An 18696-nucleotide genomic window follows, 5' to 3' on the forward strand; every position below is an offset into this window, starting at 1 on the left:
AGAGTTGACATCCTGCAAAACAGATGTGTGCCTTTCGGTTGATCTTTACCCATACAGAGAGAGTAACTGCTTAATTTAGCTCTAAGGCAAGTAGCTGTTCAAGTGGTAGAGAAAGAACTGAAGTGAGTTCACCTGACTCCACAGATAGGCTCCATCACGTGGGTCTACAAAGCTTCATTTTTATTGCCACCAGAGTTGTCTCAGGAGCTTGGTGACGCAATGAAAAATCCACCACTTTCAGTAGATTTTTTAAAAAGATAATTGAGATGAAAGAGGGATGTTGGGATAGAAAGGGAGACACCTGCAACACTGCTTCGCTGCTCAGGAAGCTTCCCCTCGGCAGATGGGCACTGGGAGCTTAAACAGGGACCTTTGTACACGATAATATGCTCTACCAGTGGCACCACTGTGTTCTAGCCTCTCTATTAAAACGTCTATCATTCTGACTGAATTACTTTGCATTCCTGACTCACCTAGTTCTACAACAAAGGTGTAAGGTGGGTGGCATTTTCTCATAGCTACCAAGAATCCAAATCAGCCTGTGCCTGTACCCTGGAGGAGGCAGTATTCCCTGTCTCTGTAAGGGCAGGCTCACTTGGTGCTGTAAAATGGGTATTTATCACAGACAATGGGAAGCACCTAACCTGAGAGAGGTTTACACCTGGGAGGCTATTACTCATCAGAGAAACAAAGGAAATAGAATCTGTTGGAGTAACAGCTGAGGAAGCTTGCCAGAGGCAGGGTGGGAAAAGGTGGAAGCTAAAAAGTAAGGCACCAGGATTGTGCCTGAAAGGAAAATGTGGACTCAATAGCTACCTAGCAAGTGAGATGGCAAGAATATAGAAAAAAATCATTACTGTCAAATGTAAAACATTAATCCCCCAATAAAGGGGGGTAAAAGAAAAAGGAAAAAGAATAGTAAAAAAAAAAAGGAAAGAAAAATTATGCCAACTTTCTTCTCAAAATAAATAGCCACTAAGACTTCATTCATATTAATGTACTACTAAAACTTCAATCTCTCTGGTCACACACTGAAACTGAAAGGTTTTTCTTTCTTCATTAGGCATTTCCCTTGAGCATGCAGGTGTGGAACAGGGCAATGTTTGCTCAAATGTCTGAAGTAGAAGCAACGGTTTCATTCAAAAGAAGGCGGAATCTGTTGTGGAATTATTTGCAGTTAATGTCACCCGGGAGTACAAAAGGACCCGAAGCTACTTCTGCTGGCTCTCATCTAGACAGCACCTGTCCTTCCAGTGCACCAGGCCCTTGATCGCCTGACACCTGCCAGGCCGGATGGACCCCATGCTGCCTGCTGAGGGAATGGACTGATGAGCATCCGTTTCGTGGCAAAAGTGGTATACAGAATGTCTAGAGGCATGCTACTGATGAACCCAGCAGCAACCAGGCAGAACTCACTAATGAGTCATATGGATAAAGGGCACATGCTTATTTTGAAAGATAGACGTGAGGGAGGGGAGAGCTACATATGCACCCTATTCTCTTATTAGAGCAGATGGTATAGGCTTGTGGTACACAGATTTGCTTTGCCAAGGCATCTGTGGTATTCCTCCTTTTACAAGTGAAGCATTAAAGAGCTATAGAGTGGACCCTCTGCCCATGAGATGCATGAAGTATTTCCATTGAGCCCTAGGAAGAATTTCTATGGAGCTACGTGTGAACCCATCCCTTTCCACTATGAACATTCCATCTGGCTTCCGGGGCCATTACATGGTCCAAAGATTATTATTATTATTTTTTGCCTCTAGGGTTATTGCCAGGGCTAACTGGCCAGAATAATAATCATTAAAAAAAGAAATATAATCATACTTCTGCCTTCCAAATCTTGTCTGCATCCCAGATGATAAGAAAACTGATTAGAAAAATTTCTACGGAAAATTCCATGAACTGCTGAGCATTTTAATACATATATATGTATATGTATTAAAATACATATATATTTAATACATATATATATATTTCTCTTTGTGAATCTTTTTTTTATTATTTATAAAAAGGAAGCACTGACCATCACAATGACCTTGGGTGTTGATATATTTTTATAGCTTATCTCCAAGGAAAAGTTTATAGTCACTCTTGTTATAGGGATTTTAAAATATCAAATAAATATGACAAAGCATACAGGTTTGCTTAATATGGTTGTTAAGAAATACCAGGTATTTACTACCCTCTGCATTTTTCTGTTGGAAGCATTTTATAGCGAAAAAACAAATGATAGAAAGTATCACCACAACAGAAACAAGGAAAGCAGCCAGAATATACATTGGGGGTGGGGGGAGATACTTAATATGCCTCTACAATGGTTAACAACATGAGATTGTAGTTCCAAGCTACTTTGTGGGTATTTTCAAAATAGCACCCAGCTTCAAAATTAGATTATTAAGATGCTAAATTTAGTGACATTCTAACACACATTAATAAAAATCAACTCCCAAGAAACCTGAATGCCTTCCAATATAAACATCGTGCTAACAATTCATCAGATTTAACAAAGTGTGTTGGACACAGCTAAGCACTGACCTCCCCGGGACAAATGATCCTCTTGGGACGAGGGGCCTCTTGTTGTAACTGATACACTGCCAGGAAAAAAAAAAGTGATTATGATTTGAAAACTGCAATACATACCAACATTCTCCTAAATAGTTCAGCCTAAGAACTGCAAACATTAACAAGAAGAAGAAGGAGAAGGAAGAAAAGGAGGAGGAGGAGAAAGGAAAAAAGAAAAGAAAAACAAGAAGATACAGGCACATTTTTCCAGTGAATAAAGTCAGATCATTTATATGGAAATTAGCCATCATTAATTTAAACTGGCAAAATTGCTATTTTTTATTCTTATAAGACCAATTTAGTTTCATAATTTTTACTGGCATTGTTCATTTTATGACTTCCTTGGAAGACTAGAAATGGCTAATATTCTTACGAATATTTTAAAGATGAAATTCTTCTTGTGAGTATCTAAGTGGGAAGATCATATAATAGAATTCCTGAGATTCAAATGCCAATGTTTCTTGTCATGCCAAAGATAGACTGACATTAGAAGAAGGAGTGTCATTCTCTGAAATGTTACAGTTATATATAAAGGCACAACTGATTTAGTAAGTGAAGGAAATACCAAGTCATTTCTGTTTTCATGAATTTTATTCAGCTCTGCCTATCACTTATGAAATCTCATCTATTTGACAATTTTCCACTCACTGTCATTCCTTTATCATTGGCTCTTTCATATCCTAACTAACAATCTCTCTCTTAAAACCAGATTTACAGACAGACTTTCAGGCTTGGGCATAGAAAGAATAGGTAAATGTATACGTAAATACAATTAATCTGATTCTCATTTGTAATTAATCAGGTTACAGTGCATGATTTTCTGTTATTCAATTACTTCTCTTAGAATAAAAGCTATCCTATGCAGGTAACTTTGTAGTCTACCTTTATGAAAACAGAGGTCAAACAAACCTATTTGACATTATCTTCAGAATCTTAAAGAGATAATAATTGATTTTATATAAAACAAACCTGTGAAAAGTAGAACACCCAGCCATATAAAATCTTCCTAGAAAATTCAGTATGATAAGCAAAGGTTTCTGATTTGTCTTTATGACTAAAAACAACACTGACAAAAGAAATATAGAAAGTCAAGTGAAAACAGATGAAGATGAAAGGATATATTTTGTAATCATGGTTCCTCTGTGCCTTCATTGCTATGTACTGTATTTTCTTATATTCCTTACAAAAAGTGTAAGCTACCAATCTCTGACACTGTGACGGAAATAACACTCTTACGGATGTTGTAATGCACCACATTCTTAAGCTCTGACTATATTTGGCAATGTGACGATAACTGTGCTGATACACAGGATATAGGGCCAGAAAAGACTTCTTATTTTATTTCTTTATTGCAGGATCAATGTTTTACAGTCAACAGTAAATACAATAGTTCGTACATTTCTAGGACCTCCTCTGCCATCCTGTTCTAGGACCTGAATGATAGATGATTGATTGGTCAGTGGGAATCTAGCTATCTATCGTGTGTGGGCTTGGAGTGGAAGGTCAAGTGGAGCAGCAATTTGAATGGTACAGATGACCTGTCTGTAATGAGGATGCAGTGATATGTTTTAGAGAAGGAGGTGATATGATCTGGCTTGTGTTAGAATAACGGGAATAAGAATTACATTCTTCAGAATAGGAGAAGCTGCCATTTTCTAAATGCCTACTGTGTGTCAGACATCTTATCTGCATGTTTCACTGAATCTTCCCTACAAACATCTGGAGTAGGGGTTGGGGCAGTGGGAGTGGTGCTTTGAGGTTCTGGTGTATGATGGTGGAAAAAGACCTAAGTAGAGAGTGAGAGTATTTTGCAGGCACTTATCATGGGTAAATGAGAAATTATACCCAGGTGTCAACCACTGTACTATAAACCCCACAGCACTAACTATGAGCTGATGTCACCATCTGCAGTAAGTACAGGTGTGTTGCAAGGAACATGCATTCGCACAGAAACCTACCCATCATTTGGTTGTATGCTCTGGGAGCAGGAAGAAAGAGGGTTTTTTTGCTGGAACCTTTTCTGAGTCACTCCCTGCCTTGTATTCTCTTGATGAACTAGCCCCGCGTTTCTCTTTTGTAAGTACATTCAGGTCCTGGAACAGGATGGCAGAGGATGTCCTAGTGGGGGCTGTATTGTTATGCTATCACAATGGCAGCCATATTTTAAAACACGAGGCTTCCTGTGCCCTGCAGTGAGTAGAAGGATGTGACACTTTGGTCGTGTGCTAGAACATATTTTAGGAAAATATTAAATTTTTCCTGAGACAGAAACTGCCTTGTAAAACACATCTCCAATCAAGATTTTAAAAGTAAAATAAAACAAACAAAAAAAGGGGGTCTTACATCCTATCTTAAGTTACACTGAACATCCAAGTTCCTCACTTTCAAGGCTAGTAATAAAAATAAAAAGTAAACTAAAATTAATAAGAAAAAACAGAAGCTGAGCGGAGACACGCCTGCTAAATAGTCCATGTGACAATGCTCAAGGGTCCAGGTTCCAGCCCCTGTCCTCACATGAAGGGGAGGAAGTGTCATGAATTGTAAAGTAGTGTTATAAATGTCTCTTTCTCTCTCTGTCTCTATCTCCCACTTCCCTTTCAATTTTTCTATCTCTATCCAAAATAAAATAAAATAAAATAAAAATTTAACTTAAAAATGGTCAAGAAGTGGTTTATCCACTGTGGCATATACTTTGCCACACTCAAAGATCTGGGTTTGAATCCCCATTCATAACCTGGGAGCACCTGCACTGGGGAAGCTTCATAAGCAGTGAGAGAATGCTATGGTATAACACCTTCTCACTGTATCTCTCTCTCTCTCTCTCTCTCTCCCCCAATTAAAAAAAAAAGCAGTGAAATAGTCCTGGTTTAAAAAAAAAGCCTGAAGAAAAAGCATATCTGAGGGACATTTACTATCACTGGAAATGTCACATTATATGCAGGTATTGCTATGGCCATTACCTCTGTAGGGGGATATGGGCACATAATTTTGGTGTTAGGAGTGTTGTGGAATTATATCACCATTGTTTTATAATATTGTAAATCACTAAATAAATAAATAAATAATAGGTCCTCATTGCAGGATCTCCTGGGAACTGATGGGTCTGTGATGGACTTTGGTGTCTCTCAGACAATGACTAGACATCCATAGGAAGGGGGTGGACTCTGTGATCAGAATAGGACTGCATAGCCTTTAAAAGAGGGGGTCTCAGGAGTAACTGTGCATAAGAAACACACTTAAGGGAGGGGATAGGATACGGAGTTCTGGTAGTGGGAATTGTTCCCCTTTTATCCTACGGTCTTGTCAGTGTTTCCATTTTATAAATAAAAAGAAACACACTTATTGGGAGCTGGGTATGGTACATCTGGTTAACAGCACATGTTACCATGTACAAGGACTGGGGCTCAAATCCCTGCTCCAAACTTGCATGGGAGAAGTTTCATGAGCCATAAAGCAATACTTAAGATGTCTTTCTGTCTCTTCCTCTCTGTGTCCCCCTACCCTCTCAAACTCTCTCTGCGCTATCAAATAAAGAAAGGGAAAGGAAAAGAAAAAAAAGGGGGGGATGGCTGCAGGAATGGTGGGTTCATTGTGCAGGCCCTGAGCCTCAGCAAACTTCCTGGTGGTGAAAGAAAGAGAGAAGGAAGGAAGAAGAGAAAGAGAAGGAAGGAGAGAAACAAAGGGAGGGAGGGAGGGAGGGAGGGAGGGAGGAAGGAAGGAAGGAAGGAAGGAAGGAAGGAAGGAAGGAAGGAAGGAAGGAAAAGAAGAAAGTAAGGATAGAAAGAAAAAGGGAGAAAGACATTTCTTGAGACAGGGAAGTTGTTTGGTGGCAGACCACAAGACTTGCATGCATGGGGACCCAAGGTTAATGCTTGTCATCATATAAGCTAGAATAATGCTCCTCTCTCTCTCTCTCTCTCTCTCCTTTCTCTCATGTTGATACATTTATCTTAAATATGTAAAAACAAACCCACACTGACAGGCGAGGAATTCCAGATATTCTCATTTTTTCCTAATTCATAACTCTGGAAGTCAGAAGAATGGTTACAAATACAGTTAGAAGTAATGTCACCAGGTGATTCTAATGCAGGTGATCTGTGGAATGAGTTTTTAAAGTTCTAAACTTCACTTTAGAAAAATAGACACAAGCTATAACTGCTTGACCTACTGCCCAGGAGAGTCTCCTGGGAAAGCTGTAGGGAGAACTGTTGGCCACAGCATCTGCTGTCTAATTGACACTCAGCCTTTTAAAAAATAAAATCTTTCAGTGCATACCCATGGTGGTTGGCTTTTGAGCTTGTCTGCTTACAGCATACAGTTCATATTGGTTCTTGCTTGAAGTTTAGAATGTGACTTTATTTTTAAGCAAACTTGAAAATAGCTTTTATTTATTTATTTTAGAGATTTGAAACCAACATTTTCTTGCTGACTTCACTGCTCCTTGGGGGGTTTGATCCTGAGTATTGAGAACTAGTGCTGCCATATGACTTTGGAATAGAATATTTTTTCTTATAGTAATAGTTTAGTGAGTGTCAGAATTAGTTTCTAAGAAAGCAAGGAGAGTAGAGAAGGCAATAACTAAAGGTATTGCTGTCGTATATCTGTAAATTGTGTGTGTGTATGTGTGTGTGTGTGTGTGTGTGTTAAAGTAAGACCCCAATCTTTATCCCTATGACCTCACCACTCAAACACTGTTTAGCTTAAGGTGAAGATTTAATATGCATTTGTTGGACAAATTAATAAATAAACAACCTGTTTCATATAAGATATTGAAAAAGTTGTTTCTAAGGTACCTTATTCATTCAAGTTTCTAAGTCAGACATTTTTTACTGCTTTCCCAGCAGTGTCATCTTCCTTATTCCAGGGGCACTCCAATTTTTTTAAGTATTTTATTTATTTGTTTGATTGTTTGTCTTGGATAGAGACAGAGAAATTGAGAGGGCAAGGAGAGATAGAAAAGGAGAAAAAAAAAGATACCTGCAGGACTGTTTTACTGCTCATGAAACTTCCCCACTGCAGGTAGGTACTGAGGACATAAGCCTGAGTCTTTGTGCACTTTCATGTGTGTGTGCTCTCTCAGATGTGCCACCACCTGCCATCCCCGAGTCCCGTACTCCAAATTTTCAGCTATGTGAATTATATGGGATTGACCTTTCATTTTTTAAAGACTGAAACGCAAATTCAATTTCTTCTCCAATCCCAGAAAGTGAAGGAGGAGGGCCATATTGTTACTAAAAATCCATTTTTAGCTGGAGTTATTTGGTTTGCACAGATGTCCCTTATTAGAGTATAAATTGTAGGGAAGGATGAACCACGTTTTATTCTCTTTTGAGTCTTAATAAGCATCCTCTTATGTTCCGGTTATGTTTTCTGAAAAATAAAATTAATGGATGACAATCATGGGAATAAGCTTGACAAGCATGAGTATGAGAATAGCTTTGTGAGGCAAGTTTTTAAAATGGCCACCACCAAAACTCAGAGAAATTACAGATATATGATAACTACAAGAGGGTTTCTTTCTCAAGGATCTTCTATAGGGCTCTGGTCAATGTTTCATTCTGATGTCATGAATCACACTGCTTGTGGAATGATACTTCAGATTTGGAAATGGACCTTACTAGAGGTCCTCAAACAGAGCCTGGAGGACAATCAGTAGAGAAATCTCAACACATGCCAGGAATTTTGTATTAAATGACCTCAATCAGCCCTTCTGCACCTAAAGTTTTATGACTCTAGAACTGAAGAAAAAAAAAAAGACCAATCCAATAACCAAACCTGAAACCTATACACTCAGTGGGAATGGTAATTAGTTCAATTCCCATGGAGAGCAGTCTAGAGAATCTTCACAAGGCTAGAAATGGACCTTCCATTTGACCCTGCAATTCCTCTCCCAGGAATCCTAAGGAGTCAAACACACCCATCCAACAAAATATGCGTATACATATTAGCAGCATGATTTATAATAGCCAAAACCTGGAAGCAACTCAGAGGTCCAATAGCAGACAAGTAGCTGAGAAAATTGTGTATATATACACAATGGAATACTACTCAGCTACTATAATGAAACCACCTTCTCTGACCCATCTTGGATGGAGCTTGGGGAAATTATGTCAAGTTAGATAAGCCAGACAGAGAAAGATGAGTATGGGATGACCCCACTCATAAACAGAAGGTGAGAAAGAAGAACAGAAAGGGAAACACAAAGCAGGACTTAGATTGGATTTGTAGTATTGCATGAAAATAAAAGACTTGAGGAGGGGCAAGGATATATTTTAAGCTCATTTGTAGGGAGGTAAGCATAGGGATAAAGATCTATGCTGGTGGGAATTATGTTAATCTATACTCCTATTAACCTATTAAATAAGTAAATAAATACATTCAGGAGAAATTGATATTGTAAACATATAGTTAGTTTCTTTTTCTAACTACCCGAGGATTCTGCAAAGAGATAAATTAGGTGGTGAAGGTCTCTTAGCTAAAGGCAATATGAAGTTGAGCCGATGCCATCTTTTTGTTTCAGTAAAGCTCTCCGAGGTGGCATTCACTCAGCAAATATTTATTGGGCAGTCAATGTCCGCAAGGCTGTATGCAAGGTAGTATGTAAGGCACAGTAAGTCATGAACATCCAATGCCTCTCACTACAGATATTTTGTTGATTTACTGTCAGAGCACTTCACACTCCATTAGGAATCAAATAAACAAAAACATCCAATTACTAAGTCATTAGCACTGCCTTTTAAAATAGAAGATCTCAGTGCAGATCATTAGGTTGGAAAGGCCCTTATAGACCCAGCAAACCCCTTTATTTCACAGATGGACAAACAAACCCCTGTAATAAAGATCGAGGTGTCTCTTCTATGCTGACATGGAAAAATAAAAACAGGACACTTGGACAGTGACTAAGCAAGGTGAAGGACACCCAGGGTAGCATAAACTCATTTTTATGCTGCTGCAGCAACAACAAAATGGCCTGATGTTAGGCATGTGTGTTTTAAACATTTAGAAGAACATGCCTTCCAAAACTGACCTGGGAAGTGAAACAGGAAAGTAGAAAATGAGGGTTGAAAAGAGCTGGTTAGCTGATGGCAGGAAATTTTTATTCTTGGTTTTATCTGTTTCTTGAATATTTGTCCTTTATGTAGCTTTGTATTGATTTGGTAACAGACATGTTATATACATGAGGGCATGTGTGTTTGCACATCTTTTTATATTCCTATGTAGACTATTTTAAATAGAAAGTCCAAAGTCTTGGACACTTGCAGGCTGTGACTCATGCTTGTTTCTGAGGTACACTCTGAATGGCACTCTCCTTTCTGTGAAACCTCTATCAAGTAACTGAACCTATCAGAGCTGTGATTGTCTTAAGTTTCTTGAAGTAAGACAATAATGGCACCTGTGAGTTAAAGCTATGGTGAGAATCTGAGCATTCAGGCACACAACTAGCAAGGGGACTGGCACATGTCAGTTCTCAGTGAGCGGTAGAAACAACTGTTAACATCAAGGATAACTGTGATGACTATTTTCATTACTGCTATCTAGAAAGAAAACCTGACCAGGAAATAAAGTGTTCTGGCTCATAGTACAGCAGGTTTCTTTTCTTTTTTTAAATTTTATTTTTGAGAGAGATGCAGAGAGAGAGAGAGAGAGAGAGAGAGAGAGAGAAACACCAGAGCACTGCTCAGCTCAGGCTTATGGTGGTGTGGGGGATTGAACCTGGGACTTAGGAGCCTCAGACATGAGAGTCTGTTTGCATAACCATTATGCTGTCTCCCCTGCCCTTGCAGGTTTCTTTTTATTCCACTCCTTTTGCTGGGAAATTAATCAGGCAGATGATTCTATGGGAAAAGAAATTTGAGGTGAGGCCATGCCTGCCTTCATGAGGGGAGCTGAATTAGTGAGTAATGATTCAATTTGATCTCTGTTTATAAAGAATGGCTTTTTGTGGGGCCAAGTGGTGACACCTGGTTAAGCACATGCATAACAATGCACAAGGACCCAGGTTCAAGCTTCTGGTCCCCACCTGCAGGGGGAAAGCTTTACAAGTGGTGAAGCAGTTCTGCCTATCTCATTTCCTCTCTATCTTCCCCTCCCCTTTCAATTTCTCTGTCTCTATCTAATAATAATAATAAGAAGAAGAAGAAGAATCATTGGTAACCAAACACTCTTCTTGGTTATATGCCCGTGTGTGTGTGTGACGTGTCATGTGAAATTACAGTCTTAGAGTGATCAACCAAAAGCATAATTCATGAAACTCAATATATCCAAGCTTGCTGACCAATCCTGCAATAAAAGAAGAAAGCCCCACAACGAAAAGTAGAGAGTTAGAATGTACCTCTCCCCCTTTCAAAACATCACTGAGGTGGGTCACAACCAGTTGGCTCTGGGGAATGCCAGGCAGGGGAGAGAGCTGTACCAATTTTTCTCTAACACCTCTCTTTTGTTAGGAAAGACAGACTTGGCTTTCCAAGGCTTTGATGTAGGGCTGCTTATGTGCATTAAAGTAACGGCAAGAATTGTTCAAAAGTCAAGTCCAACTAAAGACTTCTGAAGGGATTTTCATTTCAGATACTCACAGTAAGATTTCCATATTGGAGGCTGGTATTCCTCAGCATCTGGAATAAAAAGAAAGAAATCAGTCCATCAGCTGCATGTCAAACTGTCAACATGTGTCTTCTCTGGAGGAACAAAAGTCTGTCAGCAGTGCTCGCATTCTGGTCCCAAGAGGACCTCTCCACTCATTTATGGAGCAGTGCTAGGCAGGAGGGAGGAAATGTGACTCACAGTCCTTTCTTCACTTTCTTCAGCTCACTTAGCACGACAGAATCAATTGCTTAACTGTTTTCATAGAGCCCCGTAAATAAGAAATACATATTTTAAAGCAATTAACTTGATTGTTAATTACTACCCCTCTAGTAGTCCTTTCAAACTGTATTTACTTAAGTTGGCATAATAAACATATAATTTATTTCACAGTATCGAATCAGACCTTGAGTCCATTTATTAAGACTGGAGAGGATGATGGGAAGTGACAAGTATGTAATACTGAATCTGGGAGCCTGTGCAACTCAACCAACCAACCAACCCCCTCAGATGCTGAGTGCGACAAGAGAGATGCTGATGACTCCACTGCAATCCATTACCATCTTAAATTCACTCCAGTGTGTGACTTAGGAAAGATCCAGGAAATCCCTCAGAAGTCAGAGATGTCAGAGAAAATGAGCTACAACCAAATGGAGGGGACAGACTTGTTATTCATAAATCTGGAAAACAGACAATAGGAGAAAATCTACTTGTTCAGTTGAGTAGACAGCCCCAAAGCTGACAGCTGAATTTAGAATTTCAACAGTTAGCAGAGTCCTCTTTGGACTCTGAAAAGGCCTGGGTAAAGGATATTATAGCTAAAAGGAAAATCTCTTTGCTTTATGTCATAGAATGTAAAGCTAAGGAGCAACTACCACCACCACCATCACCACCATCACCACCACCACCACCGCCACCACCATCACCACCACCACCACCGCCACCACCATCACCACCACCACCATCACCACCACCACCACCGCCACCACCACCACCACCACCACCACCGCCACCACCACCACCACCACCACCATCACCACCATCAGGTTTATTGCTGGGGCTCAGTGATATTCATTATGAGAATTCACCACTCATGGTGGCCAATACTTCCTTTTTTCTTCCTTCCTTCCTTCCTTCCTTTCTACCTTCCTTCCTTCCTTCCTTCTTCCCTTCCTTTCTTTCTTTCTCTCATTCTCTCTTTCCTTCTTTCTATTTTATTGAATAGGACAGAGAGAAATTAAGAGGGGAGGGAAAAACTGAGAGGAAGAAAGAAAGACAGACACCCATAGACCTGCTTCACAATTTGGAAAGCATCCCTTCCCTGCTGGAATCTAAAGACAATCTGAAGAGTCTCTTACTTTTTACATGGAAGTCATTTTTGTCAATCTGCACTACCTGGGATCCACACAGTCATCCTCATACCATCCTTGTCCTTAGTCCTTGTACTATGGTCACTGTCACCAACTATTTTCATGCAATGCAAATGAACTTTTCAACTCAATGCAATAAGGTAGTTTGAGATGCCCCATGCCCCACTCCTAGAAACTAATATTATTTATAAATCAAAACTTAGCGAGTCAACTACAGGTGGGAAACTTAAACCAACATTTTTTTTTTCACAGTTAATTTTTTGCTTTCAAGGACCCATCTTATCACAGAGGTGACAAAATACTTCCAAGGTTTCATACAAATCAATTTGTATAGGCCTGTGTTGTGAGGACAATCAGCTACATAGGCATAAATACAAAATCAGTGCACTAAAGGTGGTGTGTATTCAAACTTAGTTGGCTGAACAAAAAGGAAACACTGAATAGTTTGCCAAACTAAATAAACAATACCTTATAATAGCGTGCTTTTAATCTAAACATGAGAGGGAAGAGGTAGACAGTGAGGGAGAGAGAAACACCTGTAGCATGATTTCACTGCTCTTGAAGCTATCCCACACTGCAAATGGGACCAGGGGCTTGAACAATGAGGCCTGTGCACTGTAACTGGAATGTACGCTCTCTACCAGGTGTGCTACCACCCAGACCTATCTTTTGGATGTTATTCTTTAATTTTTTTTTTCTGTCTATGAGGTAAACACAATCCCCAGATCAAAAATAGTCAAAATATTCAGCTCATACTGAGGGAAGATTCCTCCCCCCGCCCCATCACCACATTCCTCTAAGAAGTCTCTTCTATACAGATTTTCAAACATGCAGGTTTATATACTTAATTTGGTTTGTCAGCATCTTACCTAAAATCAGAAATATAGATGCTGTCCATTTCAGTCTTGTTGATCTATGACAAATCTAGAATTTCCTTTAATATGAAACATTGACTCCTTTTAAAACTTTTCCTTGCAAGCTACATAACTCATTTATTCCTTTCCAGTATCTCCCTGATGCTAGTAATATTAGAGTGAAGCGAGCTGCCTATAAAGAATAAATACTATAATGTTCCCTTGTTGAAATCTTCTGCCTTTGCATTAAAATGCAAACATCTTGCTGTTGTCTACAAAGTCCTGTGTCTCTACTCTCTGCCCTTGACTGCATCATGAATATTTTCCCCTTATCATGCAAACACTCTGGTCTTCCCTCTGTTCCAAGAACAGGCCAAACACTTCAGTGCCTCCATCTTCTGCTCATGTGCAACAAAGCCCAAAGGACCTCTGTATGACTAACTTACTTCCCCGTGTAGGATTCTGCTCAAATGTCACCTCCCAGGGGACTTCCCTGACAATCTTGTGTAACATACTTCCTTCAACCCCAGTCATTCCCCTTAGTATCATTTATTACCAATTGAAATTATTTATTGATTTATTAAATGGTTGCTTCTGGGCTCTTTCTACTAACAGGCAAACTGTGTAACGCGGGCATTTTGCTTAGTGCACTGTGCATCACTAATCCTTAGAAGCTTATGGCTTATGGGTGTCGGGCTGTAGTGCAACGGTTAAGCGCAGGTGGCGTAAAGCACAAGGACCGGTGGAAGGCTCCCGGTTCAAGCCCCCGGCTCCCCACCTGCAGGGGAGTCACTACACAGGTGGTGAAGCAGGTCTGCAGTTGTCTATCCTTCTCTCTCCCTCTCTGTCTTCCCCTCCTCTCTCCATTTCTCTCTGTCCTAACCAACAACGAAGACATCAACAACAATAACAATAATAATTACAACAATAAAAAACAAGGGCAACAAAAAAGGGAAAATGAATAAATAAATATTAAAAAAAAAGAAGCATGGCTTATAAATGAGTAGGCCCTTAGCATTTAAGCCTTACTTACCCCTGAGAACTACCTGCTAAATAATTTGAAAAAAAATTACTTCTTTCTTTTCTTTTCTCCTATATCTCTTATCTCTGTCTTTCTCCCTCTTACTTTCCCTCTCTTTCTGCTACCAATGTTATTGTTGGGGCTCTGTGCCTGCACAACTCTACCACTCCTAGTATCATTCCCTCCCCCTCTTTTTGATAGACTATGAGAGGCAGAGAGTGATAGGAAGAGAGACAGAGTAATGAACAGGCACTGTGAGACTGCTCTTTTGGTAATGAAGCTTCTCCCTGCAGGAGCTCCTCTGTGGTGGTGGTGGGGTGGGGGAGTCTAACCTAAGTCCTGGCACGGATCTCCCTGACTTAAATCTTCTTTTGAGTCTTTGAACAGTCATCTTTGTCGTAAATCAATAAACAAACAAATGAAAGTACCTACCTTATAACATATCTCTTAGATTATTATAGGAATTAAATGAGCTCATGTTTACAAAGTTCTTGGGACAGTAACTGGAAAATCGCAGTTGTCAATGAAACCTTATGAATGTCACTGCATTGTAAGTTACATAACTCTGTCTTGGTTCTTCCCAGGTGAACTCATGCTCTAGTCATCTCTCCTTCTGACCATAGCCAATGACTTTCTCTGCTCTTGCCCACAGATCCTGAACCTGCAATTAAGTTCCAGGGCTGTTGTCATGGAAGGTTTTTTTTTTTTCCCCCATCAAAGAATTCAAAGCTAGCGGTCATTTGTCATGCTTCAATGGAACAACCATAATTACCTTGGTCTGAGAGACACTTTTCACAAACCACTAAAGTGCACTGTTAGGAGACCTTGGTCAAGTGATGAGGCACAAAATGGCTTTAATATGTTCCAATGAATCTTTGTATGCTGACAACACTGCCCCAACAATATGTACAATTAACCCCAGTCCATACAATATTCTTCAAAGATCTACTTAGCCTTTGGATGAACTGACACTTTTCTTTTTTTAAAGCTAAAATGTTTTTCCAAGCTATTGATTTCACCTTCCTTATCTGGCAAATGAGAAAAATGAAAGCAAAACAATTAATTGGGTTCCTCAAGGTCATAAAACAAGTGAGAGGCAGATGTGGGAGTGGAGTAGGAGCCTGCTTTTCAGGCCTCTGGTATATCAGTCAGACTTGCATGGAGTCCACCATTATTTTCATATATTAAAACAAAGAACAAAATTATACTGCACATTTGTTGTTTCAATACTTGTGAAGCTGAAAGAGAAGTAGCAACGAGTAAAGAAAGGTAGCAGTGGGAGTCGGGCTGTAGCGCAGCGGGTTAAGCGCAGGTGGCGCAAAACACAAGGACCGGCATAAGGATCCCCGTTCGAACCCCGGCTCCCCACCTGCAGGGGAGTCGCTTCACAGGCGGTGAAGCAGGTCTGCAGGTGTCTATCTTTCTCTCCTCCTCTCTGTCTTCCCCTCCTCTCTCCATTTCTCTCTGTCCTATCCAACAACGACGACAACAACAATAATAACTAAAACAATAAAACAACAAGGGCAACAAAAGGGAATAAATAAAAATAAAATAAAATATTTAAAAAAATAAAGGTAGCAGTATGAAAAATTGACACCAAGTCAACTAGGGGGACAGTATTTCATCTCCACATTACCTCAGGTAATTATAAACTTCATAGACACAAGGTACTGGGAGTCCTGGCAGCATAATGTGTTGGGGAAGTGTGTTATTTTGTTCAGCATTTTAAAGAAATTGGCATAATTCACAGCCAAGGGAGAGAAAGTAGAATGGAAGGAGCTCTATATTTTAGGAGAAACCCTGTACTATTCAAAGTAGAGGAAGACCTGGGTGGGGGGCGTTGAACTGGTATGTGGAAAACTGAAAAATGTTACACATGTACAAACTGCTGTATTTTATTGTCAACTGTAAACCATTAATCCCTCCCCAATCAAGAAATAAAAAAGAAAGCAAGTAGAAATTTATACATTTTGGGAAAGGTCAAAGAGACTTTAAAAATGTAGTTCCTAAAATATTGACTAGACTGTATGTCAAATTAGTTAATTATATAATTTTTAAACAGACCACTGCTCAACTCTGCCTTATGGTGGTGGTGGTGGTGGTGGTGGTGGTGGCAGTGGCACTGAGGAGTGGGGGTGGTGTTTGAACTTGGGATTTAGGAGCCTCAGGCATGAAAATATTTTTTACGTCATCACTATGCTGTCTTCAGGTCTTTATATTCCAAATTAAAAAAAATAAACTATATAAACTCCTTGACTCAGTAATTCTGTTCATGGGAATTTAGCCTAAGGTTGAAATTGAACATGTATACCAAAAGAAATAAAATAATGGGGCAGGGGAGACAGCAAAATGGTTATGCAAACAGACTCTCATTCCTGAGGCTTCTAAGTCCCAGGTTCAATGCCCCCCCACAACACTATAAACCAGAGCTGAGCAGTGCTCTGGTGTTTCTCTGTGTGTGTCTTTTTCTCTGCATCTCTCTCAAAAATAAAATAGATGAAATTTAAAAAGAAAGCATTTACTGACTTAAAGAGATAAGCAACCATAACCTATTGTTATGCCTAACTACTGATATAAAATAATTTCTGGGAGCCAGGTGGTGGTGCAGCAGGTTAAGCACACATGGTGCAAAGCACACGGACCGGCACGGACTAGCATCAGGATCCCAGTTTGAGCCCCCAGCTCCCCAACTGCAGGGGGTTCGCTTCATAGATGGTGATGCAGGTCTGCAGGTGTCTATCTTTCTCTTCCCCTGTCTCCCTTCCTATCTCCATTTCTCTCTGTCCTATCCAACAACAATGACAGCAATAACAACAATGATAAACAAGGGCAACAAAAGGGAAAAAAAAGAGAAATAAACTAATGTTGCTAATTGTTCACTATTTCACTAGTGCAATGATTTTTTTTGTATATGATTATAATAGCATAGAAAGAAAGGGTGGCTAAATAACATATACTACTAATAATAATTAAACAATAATAATGTGAGTCAGAGCTTTTCAGTTGAGTACTGTCTCTGTTACTAGATCACCTAGGTTCAAAATTTTAGCTATGTGCATTGGAGAGATAGCGTACTTGTGGCTTTGAGGGACCAGATTTAATCCCCAGCATCAGCATTGACCAGAGCTGAGCTGTGCTCTGGTGTGTGTGTGTGTGTGTGTGTGTGTGTGTGTGTGTGTGTGTATGTCTCTCTCTCTCATTAAAATAAAATAAATGTTTAAAAAAATTAGCTATGTAATTTATTATTGTGTGGATTCCTAAGCAAGTTATCTAATCTCTTTGTGCCTCAGCTTTCTAACCCACAAAATAAGAGTACTAATATCACCCAACACATATGCTATGAGAAAAGGATAAATTTATATAGAACACCAATAGATTCCTAGCATGTAGTAAATTTCAACTTTACTGTTACTATTTTCTATCATAAATGAGAGAAAATTTTCATGCTACTTTATATATTTAACAAATTGGGTGACAAATCATATAATTAAATATAGCTCCAATTTCAAGAAAAAATTAATTAATTGTATATATCACAACTGACTTATTAAAAATACAGGTGATTTATATTTTGTTTTATTTGCCTTGGAATTTTAATTTTTCTGTCTCTATTGCTTTCATAGAAACTAAATGTTAATGAAAAGAAAATTCATAAGAGTTCTAGTGGTTGCTTTGCTGGTTATTTTTATTATTTTATTTTGCCTCCAGGGTTATCACTGGGGCTCGGTGCCTGCACTAAGAATCCACTATTCCTGGAGGGTATTTTTTCTCTTTTGTTGCCCTTGCTGTTTATCGTTGTTGTTACTGTCGTTGTTGTTGGATAGGGCAGAGAGAAATCTAGAGAGGAGGGGAAGACAGAGAGGGGGAGAGAAAGACACCTGCAGACCTGTTTCACTGCCTGTGTAGCAACCTCCCTGCAGGTGGGGAGCCGGGGGCTCAAACCAGGATCCTTAATGCCAGTCCTTGCACTTTGTACCATGTGCCAGGTATGCTGTGCTACCGCCCGACACCCTGCTTGTTATTTTTTAACATGTTGTGTAAGTCACTACCCTGAAAATAAAATGAATGTAAAAAAAAAAAAGCAATGAAAAGAACTTTCATAATAACACATACAGTGTAAACAGTATTATTTCAGGAAGGGATATGGATTAGCACAAAAGAAGAAACAAGTGCTTCTGTAGTAACAGGCCACAACCAATGCCCTTGAGTCTCTTTTTAAAATCCTGCAAAATAAACAAGCAACTCTCATTAAGAATTTCCTTTCACAGCAGCAACTAATGCTGGAGAGGCTGTGGGGACAGAGGAA

At 39.5% G+C, this 18696-nt stretch overlaps 1 protein-coding gene across 1 annotated transcript in view; it reads right to left on the reverse strand.

Moving 5' to 3' along the window:
• CHN2 (chimerin 2) overlaps window positions 1-18696 on the reverse strand; it is a 350215-nt gene that overhangs the window by 146627 nt on the left and 184892 nt on the right. The window contains exons 2-3 of the mRNA XM_060196039.1: window positions 11139-11177; window positions 2539-2594 (exon numbers count right to left, since the gene is read on the reverse strand). Of these exons, the coding sequence (XP_060052022.1) occupies window positions 2539-2594; window positions 11139-11177 (95 nt within the window). The remainder of the gene's footprint in view (window positions 1-2538; window positions 2595-11138; window positions 11178-18696) is intronic.

The sequence above is a fragment of the Erinaceus europaeus genome, chromosome 8, assembly GCF_950295315.1.
Source record: "Erinaceus europaeus chromosome 8, mEriEur2.1, whole genome shotgun sequence".
Classification (NCBI taxonomy): domain Eukaryota; kingdom Metazoa; phylum Chordata; class Mammalia; order Eulipotyphla; family Erinaceidae; genus Erinaceus; species Erinaceus europaeus.